The sequence below is a fragment of the Urocitellus parryii genome, chromosome 3 (genome assembly GCF_045843805.1).
Source record: "Urocitellus parryii isolate mUroPar1 chromosome 3, mUroPar1.hap1, whole genome shotgun sequence".
Lineage (NCBI taxonomy): Eukaryota > Metazoa > Chordata > Mammalia > Rodentia > Sciuridae > Urocitellus > Urocitellus parryii.
The window spans coordinates 6,229,743-6,238,490 of record NC_135533.1 but is presented as its reverse complement, the minus strand read 5'-3'; the positions used below and the strand labels follow the sequence as shown (position 1 = coordinate 6,238,490).

Here is an 8,748-nt window from a genome sequence, read left to right as displayed (position 1 = left end):
ATTTATTTTTTAGTTTTCATCGGACACAACATCTTTGTTTGTATGGATCCAACCCGGGCCGCACGCACGCCAGGCGAGCGCGCTACCGCTTGAGCCAAATCCCCAGCCCCAATTTACCTATCTATATTGACTGCTTCTTTTAATTCTGGCTTCAGGGATCTGCACCAATGGTAGAATGCTTGCCTAGCATGAGGAAGGGAGGCACTCTGGGGAGGTGGAGGGATGTTCATGTACAGTATGAGAAAACACATTTGCAAGACAGTAGTTAATACTTGCAACTTTATGCACAATCCCCCAAGCAGTGAAATCCACTTCTCAGCTTACTTTTTTCCTTTTTTTTTTTTTTGGTGGTGCTGGGGATTGAACCCAGGGTGTGTGCACGTGAGGCAGGCACTCTAACAACTGAGCTGCATCCCCTGCCCTCAGCTTGCTTTTTTTTTTCCTTTCTTTCTTTCTATTTTTTTTTTTTTTTTTTTGCAGTGCTAAGGATCAAACCCAGTACCTTGCCTATGCTAAGCAAGTGCCCCATCACAGAGCTACATCCCCAGCCCCAAACTTTCCAAATTTTAAAATGAACAAACAGAAAAAAGAGAGCAAAGGGACAAAAATTCACAAAAGATACAACACAAACTGGCAATAAATAACCATGTGAAAACAATCCAGAGGCTGGGGTGGTAGCACCCACCTGTAATTCCAGAACTTGGGGGGCTGAGGTGAGAGATCACTTCTGCCAAGGAGTTCCAAGATCAACCTAGGCAACACAGCCAGGCTCAGTCTCAAAAACAAAACCAAACCCAAAACAATCCAGCTAATTAGAAATCTAAGAAACACAAATCAAAACAATGAGAAATAATCATTTTAAATTAAATTTGAAAAAAATCTCCAGTGTTGTCAAGGCTGTAGAAAAAAAAAATAGCCACTTTTCAGGAAAAACTCATAAATTTTCCTGTTAATTTAGAAAACTCTTTAAAAATATGCCTTGTTTTTGACTCATCACTTCCCTACTTCTAGAATTTTGAAATAAGACATGAATCTATAAAGGATATTAAGAGAAAATTTGTTAGAAATTTATTTGTACGTTTATGTAGCCTTTAAGAATCGTGATGTAAAAAAAAAAATCTCTTTTAAAAAATTGGAGAAGATTTGGGCTGGGGTTGTTTCTCAGTGGTAGAGCACTTGTCTAGCATGTGTGAGGCACTGGGTTCAATTCTCAGCACCACATAAAAAATAAATAAAACAAAGGCATTGTGTCCACCTATAACTAATAAAAATATTTTTTTTTAAATGTGGAGTAAATTCACGCTAATGGGTTAAGTGAAAAAAGGCAGACTTTATACCAGGCATCACCCCAATTATGCCAAACATGAAATAAACATGCATAGAAAACACACCGGAGGATACATATCAAACTATCAAATGCAACTGGAGGAGGTAGAAAGCATGAGGGATCTTGATGTTCCCTTATTTCCTATTTATGCAGCAGATTTTAAAGTGTTTTAAAAATAATGGTACAATTCAAAATTTGTCTTTGTTGAAAGCATTAAAGGAGAGGAAATTGTATTAGCCTGGAAACCCCAGGAAGTGTTTTCTTTGGAAAGCCAAGGCCACCTGCTAGTGGGTGAGTCACTGGCACAGGTTTACACCTGCCTCTGCAGACGCCACCCGGGCTGCTGCGCATTTCCAACCGAAATGACCCACGTGCGCAAATGACCACCTTAGTCGTTGCCCTGCGTCTGGCCCGAGGCCACAGGTAGCCAGGCAACTCCTGCTTTTTCTTAGTATCGGAAATAGAGGGCCTTTTAAAGTTCACAAGATCTGGCCTTCCCATTCATTCTCCACTTTGGAACAAATCCGAGGCCGCAGACCTCAGGTGCGCCGCTGTGGTCCCGGGTCCGCCGCGCGCTGTCGCGCACACAGAGGCCAGGGGTGCGCGGAAGTCGGGAAGCCGCAGGCAGGCGCTGCCTAGGCGAGGCCCCAGGCTCGACGCTCAGGGGGCAGCAGGCGCCCTCTCTGAAATCTCCCTACGAGCTTCGAGCCCTTAATCCTTGAGTGCGGACCAACCAGACCCAGCGATCACTGGCCGGCCACGCGGTCGCTCAGGAGCGCGCGTCCCCTGCAGGGACAAAGGGTCAGGAAACTTGAGCCCCTGCTCTCCGCCGAAAACCCTGGCTGGTGGTCACCACAGCAACCGGGTGCGGCCCTCCCGGGCAGGCCCCCGCGGGTGGGGTGCAGAGGGGTGACCCGGCCCCGCCCCGCCCCTAGGCCGCGGCCGCCGAGCCGGCGACTGACCCTCGGCAGCTCCTGTAGTCACGTGGCGCTGGGAACCCGGCGGGGGGGAGGTTGGGGACGGGCCTGGCAGTTGTGAACTCGAACCTGCCGCTGTCGCCGCGGCCGGGCTGGGAGCGGGCCGCGGAGGCCGGCCTGGGGCTCCATGGACGGGCGCGGCGCCCCTGCAGAGCCTGCGGGAGAGGTACGGCCCGGACAGGGGCGCGGGGGGCGCTGCGGGCCCGCGGGGGCGGCTCCACCTGCGGGGCGCGTGACCGTGAGTGTGCGCGGCTGTGGGTGTGCGGGGGGCCTGCGGGCGGGGGCGAGCGCACCTGCGCACAGGCTCCGCCGTGCGTGGGACCCGAAATGGCTCTGTCGTAGGAGCGGGACCCGCGTGCCCGTGAACGCGGACGGAGGGCACGCACCAATACAAAAGCGGGGTGTCGGCCTTCCACCACCCTGGGCCGTCCAAGTTGCCGAAGGGGATTCTGGCAGAGTCCTGGTCACTCTGGCGCGCCCTGGGCAGCCCCATGGGAAACAGGCCTGGAATTCCTGTAGGGAGAGTGGGGGAAGGGGAGCCAGCAGGGATTCCAGAGTTACTGCTCTGGGCCGGCCTTTGGCCACCAGGAAAAGACCCCTGCCACCGAATAGAGAATTCGTTCTGTGACCTTACCGGGGGAGGAGGTGACCCCCAAAGGCAGCAATGCGCTTCATTAGTGAAGAGCGACACTCATTTGAACATTCAGGATCCATTAAGGTCACTGTCACGCAGGCTGTGGGGCTTAAGGCTGGAGCTGTGGCTTTGTTGGGGGAGGGTTGGACACTGGTGAGAACACAAAGATGACGCCCCAGAACGCAGAGCCTCACATATGTTTTCTCTCCCCTCCCCACAGGTAAGGCTGGCCTCTCTGCAGTCAGAGGTCTGAGCTCTGCCATGGGGGTAGGGGTGTCTTTATTGCTGCAGTTTTCTCTGACATCTGGGGGCTATCGGAGTGTGGGCCGAAGCAGGCGCTGCAGCCGCAGAAGTATCCCCAAGAACATCCCCAGGAAGAGCTGGAAAAAGCCTCATCCCCAGCTCTGCAATCTTCAGGGTAGAGTCTGGCCCTTATGTTCCTAAACCACCTTACAGCCCCAAAGCTCAGTCCTCCCTATCGGGGCAGAGGAATAGGGCCTTTGGGCGAAGGACCCCTTTCTCATCTTCCTGTGTGCTCATTCAGTCCTCAGAGGATGAGTCACGTCTGTATTCCCCCAGAGAACAGACTGTAGGGAATTTAGGGACTGTGTCTGGATGGAGCCTGTGAGCAGGTACAGGAGGTCCCTTAGGAGGCCAACTGCCATCCCAGCCGTCATTCTGTGTAGGCGGCTCTCCAGCAGGAATCCGAATTCCCCAGAGCTGTGGAAGAACTGAACATGGGCAGCCCTTGACCAGGTTGGGGCAGGACTAGGCAGGGGACAGAGATTACCATCTCTTTCTTTCCCCCTCTTTTGCCCCACTAATCCCCAGCACCCCAAGGGAATCAGAGCCAGGGATTGCTCCCTCCCCCCAGGGCAACGGTCTGTGGGTGTTCTTTGGATCAGGAGAGCTCTGCGGTGTACTAATAGTGTGTGTGGGTGGAGGAGGACAGGCGGGCAGATTGTGGGCAGTCTGGACAGGCGGTGGCCTGGCATTAGTCTGTGCTGGGAGTGGTGCCCCAGGCTCCCCTCCTGTCACCAAGAAAGGCTGTTCTCACTCTCCAGGCTGCTGCCCAGAGAAGCTGAGGTTGGTGAGGCTTAAACTACCTCCCCTGTGGCCTTGCAGGAATGAAAGGTTATAGCAATTTATTTTTGCAACATCTTGCAAACTCAGGTCTTTGAAAGGAAAAAACACTGCCCTGAAAGTTTAGAAGACCTGTCCCTCAGTCCTGGTTGTGCTTTTGGTTTACAGTGTCACCTCAGGCAAGGCCCATCCCCTTTTGCTGCCTCACACTTGCATCATCTGTCAACCAAGGCACTCCGTGACTGCTCAGCCAGCCTCTCCAAGTTGCTCAGAGCTCAAATGTGGCAATAGGAAATAGCAGACACATGGAAAGGCCACAGGGAAGCTTTGAAAAGGCATAGGGCACTGTAGGGAGATGTGACCATATTTTCTGGTGAGTCCTGTGGCTGGAGTGTTTGTGCAGCTGACCCTGGAAGTTTACTCACCTCCTGACACTGGGGTAGCTGTCACAAGGGGATTCCAAGAAGTGTCAGTATCTCTCCCTTCTGAAAGCTTCCGGGGCAATAAAGATACAAGATAAATATCCTTGAAATGTTACCTAGAAATCCAAGATTGAAATAAATAACCTACAAGGAATTAAGAGAGTCTAGATTGGTGTCAAGGGCTCTGGGAGTCCATAGAGGGTGGGCTGCTCTTGGGGTCTGGGGTCTCCTAGGAGGAAAGGAACTGGGGTGGAAGTCTTGGTCTCTGGAGTGACTCTGCTTTTCCACCCTCAGCAGAGGAAGAGCCAATGCTGGAACGGCGCTGCAGGGGCCCCATGGCCATGGGTCCAGCCCAGCCCAGGCTCCTTTCAGGGTCCTCCCAGGAGTCACCTCAGACCTTGGAGAAGGAGTCCAGCGGGCTGAGGCACCAGGGCACTAAACTGGCCCAGTCAGGCAGTCAAGCCCTAGGCAGGGCCCGTCGCTGTGCCCACTGTCGAAGGCACTTCTTGAGCTGGGTGGCCCTGTGGCTTCATACCCGAAGGTGCCAGGCACGGCTCCCTCTGCCCTGTCCTGAATGTGGGAGGCGCTTCCGCCATGCCCCCTTCTTAGCACTGCACCATCAGGTCCATGCTGCTGCCACACCAGACGTGGGCTTCACCTGCCACCTCTGTGGGCAGAGCTTCCGAGGCTGGGTGGCCCTGGTTCTGCATCTGAGGGCCCACTCAGCTGCAAAGCGGCCCATTGCTTGTCCTGAATGTGAGAGACGCTTCTGGCGACAAAAGCAACTTCGAGCACATCTGCGGCGGTGCCATCCCCCTGCCCCTGAGGCTCGGCCCTTCATATGTGGCAACTGTGGCCGGAGCTTTGCCCAGTGGGACCAGCTGGTTGCTCACAAGCGGGTGCACGTGGCTGAGGCCCTGGAGGAGGCGGCAGCCAAAGCTCTGGGGCCAAGGCCCCGAGGTCGCCCTGCTGTGACCGCCCCTCGGCCTGGTGGGGACGCCGTGGACCGCCCCTTCCAGTGTGCCTGCTGCGGCAAGCGCTTCCGCCACAAGCCCAACCTGATCGCCCACCGCCGAGTGCACACTGGCGAGCGTCCCCACCAGTGCCCAGAATGCGGGAAACGCTTCACCAACAAGCCCTACCTGACCTCGCACCGTCGCATCCACACTGGCGAGAAGCCCTACCCGTGCACTGAGTGCGGCCGCCGTTTCCGGCACAAACCCAACCTGCTGTCGCACAGCAAGATCCACAAGCGGTCTGAGGGCTCCGCTCAGGCCACCACCGGTGCTGCGAGCCCCCAGCTTTCAGCCGTGGTGCTGGATCCCACGGCAGAGCCCGGCCCTGAGAAGATTGCTCCGGAGCCCGCGGCGGAGCCTCCACCTGAGGCCCCCTTGGAACCCCCACGGGACCAGGCCCAGGCGACCCCATCCCTGTACAGCTGCGACGACTGTGGGCGCAGCTTCCGGCTGGAGCGCTTCCTGCGCGCGCACCAGCGGCAGCACACCGGGGAGCGGCCCTTCACCTGCGCCGAGTGCGGGAAGAACTTCGGCAAGAAGACCCACCTGGTGGCGCACTCCCGAGTGCACTCCGGCGAGCGACCCTTCGCCTGCGAGGAGTGCGGGCGCCGCTTCTCCCAGGGCAGCCACCTGGCCGCCCACCGGCGCGACCACGCCCCCGAGCGGCCCTTCGTCTGCCCCGACTGCGGCAAGGCTTTCCGCCACAAGCCCTACCTGGCCGCCCACCGGCGCATCCACACGGGCGAGAAGCCTTACGTCTGCCCCGACTGCGGCAAAGCCTTCAGCCAGAAGTCCAACCTGGTGTCCCACCGGCGCATCCACACGGGCGAGCGGCCCTACGCCTGCCCCGACTGTGACCGCAGCTTCAGTCAGAAGTCCAATCTCATCACCCACCGCAAGAGCCACATTCGGGATGGCGCCTTTTGCTGTGCCATCTGTGGCCAGACCTTTGACGATGAGGAGAGACTCCTGACCCACCAAAAGAAGCATGATATCTGAGAAGGGCAGGGGCTGTGGGGGACGGAGACAGGCCCTGGGCTCCTTCGCAGCAGGAGTGTGGCAGTGGCTTGGGTAGCTCGTGTTGGAGCTGGTGATGGAGAGGGATGCGAATTCAGAAGGGAAAGAAGAGGCGGGAGTGAGCTGGGCCCGGTTAGTGAGGGAGTAAACCCGGATGGCCAGAAAAGCCCCTTAGAGCCGTGTTTCCAACATTCACCTGACTGTTCTATGCCCTGGAAAAGTAGCAATAGCAGCTCCATTTACCCTTAGTGCCCTTGGCTACAGGAGCCACCGGTGGGAAGGAAGAGTCCATCCTCTGGTGTTAACGCCTTAATGTCCCAGTCTTTATATGAGTTACTTCAGGTCACTTTTGAAAATAGGTGTGGTACAGTCCTTAGTAAAGGAAAGCTCGGGAGGAAAAGTGGACCAGCTGGATATGCCTTGGAGAACCTGCTGGCCTTGTCAGGCAGCTGGGGCCTCTTCAGCCCAAGAGATGAAACTAAGCTGGTTTTACCTGTGCCCCCTTCCTGATGCCCCTGCTGAAATCCCAGGCGTGCAGAGGCCCATCTACTGCCAATGATTCAATCCTCTTCTTCCCTGAAGATCACCTTCCCAGGCGTTTCCTCCTTGGTCTGTCTGGCTTTATCTAATTGGCCCTGCCAGGGCTGACCCTCTTCCACTCTTTCCAAAGCTCATTGTGGAAGGAAGGACTGGCCCACTGATGCTGGAGGGTCAGCTGAAGGGAAGATCCTGGTTGAGGGTCCTTTTCAAGATTTCCAGCATGTGGATATTAGCCTTTCCTGGTGACAGGGAGCTCCCACCTCCTGAGGCCCTGGTTCTATTGTAGGATGATTCTAATTGCTAGAAATTCTTCCTTATAATGATCGAATTTTGCTTTCCTATAATTTCTATCTATTGGGCCTTGTTCTGTTCTCTGGATCTAAACAGAACAACCACTTACCCTCCTTTTCAGACTAGAGAATAAAGATTTGGTTTTAGAACTGGTGGCTGGGGAGTGTTCCTTTCCCTGGGGACTGTGGAGTTGGAGGGAGGAACATGGCTCTTCTTCCTGGGAAGGAAGGGCTGTGTGAGGCTTTGGCAACAGCTGAGGGCTTCTACACCCTCCTTCTAGTCCTCTCCTGAGGAGGTGGCCAGCAAACCAGAAAGTTGGGCTCAGTCTCTGGGTGGTGGGCCAGCGTTCCAGTTAACTGAACCAAGATATTGGTTCCTGCTAGGTTGTGATGCACATGTTTAATCCCAGTGACCAGAGGCTGAGGCAGGAGAGTTGCAAGTTGGAGCCCAGCCTGGACAACTTGGCAATATCCTGTCTCAAAACCTAAAAAAGGGCTGGAGGTATAGCTCAGTGGTAAAGTGCTTCTGGGTTCCATCTCTAGTACCCTCCTCGATGATAACTGGTTTCTGGTCACTGACCCACTGAGGTGAATCCAGGGCCACCATTGTCATTCTCACCACCTGGCCTTCCAGTAACTTCAGCTAGCATTGACAGTCCTTTTGGGGGACAGTGGGACATACAGATTTAGGTTAGACTTGCAGCCCCTCCCTGCTAGAGGGTTGACAACATGACAAAGGAGTCTCTGGAAGGATAGGCAATTCTGAGCAGTAAGGACAGTTCCCAGCTTGCATATCCCACACACGTTGGGTGCAGATCCACATGGCCAGGTGTTCAGCCTTCTTTGAGGCCAGGTCAGACTTCTCAGGTGCCAGTTACCAGGAAAGAAAGGGAAAGATTTGATTGTGTCCTGTGGGATCTCACTGGCTCACTGCTGCAGGTCCTTCACTGTGTGTTCCTCCCATATGGGGAGGAATATGGGGATTTCCTACATATTTGAGTGTCAGCCATCAACAAGCGCATTTATTTTTGCTTATATTAGAAATCTCTGCACTTATCCCCAGCACCCAGCACAGAGTGGTGCTTAAGAATAGCCACCATTTGCCTATGGCACCCGCAGGGAAGTTCCCCTACACCGACTCATGTGATCCTTGTGCAGGGGGTGTCTTGTTTGCCTTTTCAACATGAAAACATTTGCTCGGGGGTCATGTAACTGGCAGTCACCACAGGCGATTCAAGCTCAGGTCTGTCTGGCTCCTGAACCTGTCCCTTTTCATCACCACCACATACTTTTTGGATAAATTGAGTTTGCTGCTGCTTTTGGTTAAGGTAAGTATTAAATGCCTACTATGTACTTGATGTGATAGAAATGGGTTTCAAAGATCAGAACTACTGTGAGGTCTCCAGACCCCTGTGAGGCTTGGGTCTGGAGAGGATGAACAT

General features: G+C 54.6%; 1 protein-coding gene across 8 annotated transcripts; it reads left to right on the top strand.

The window, feature by feature from the left end:
* Positions 1 to 2,316: 2,316 nt before the first annotated feature.
* On the top strand, positions 2,317 to 7,456 carry Repin1 (replication initiator 1). 8 transcript variants are annotated; one of them, XM_026411198.2, is made up of 3 exons: positions 2,317 to 2,470; positions 3,230 to 3,356; positions 4,741 to 7,456. In XM_026411198.2, the coding sequence occupies exons 1-3, from the start codon at positions 2,432 to 2,434 to the stop codon at positions 6,456 to 6,458; spliced, it is 1,884 nt and encodes a 627-aa protein (XP_026266983.1). In that variant the 5' UTR covers positions 2,317 to 2,431; the 3' UTR covers positions 6,459 to 7,456. The 8 variants fall into 8 exon arrangements, with proteins under 8 accessions (XP_026266983.1, XP_026266982.1, XP_026266986.1 ...); XM_026411197.2 differs by having other exon boundaries at positions 4,738 to 7,456; XM_026411201.2 differs by having other exon boundaries at positions 2,363 to 2,470; positions 3,159 to 3,356.
* Positions 7,457 to 8,748: the final 1,292 nt, after the last annotated feature.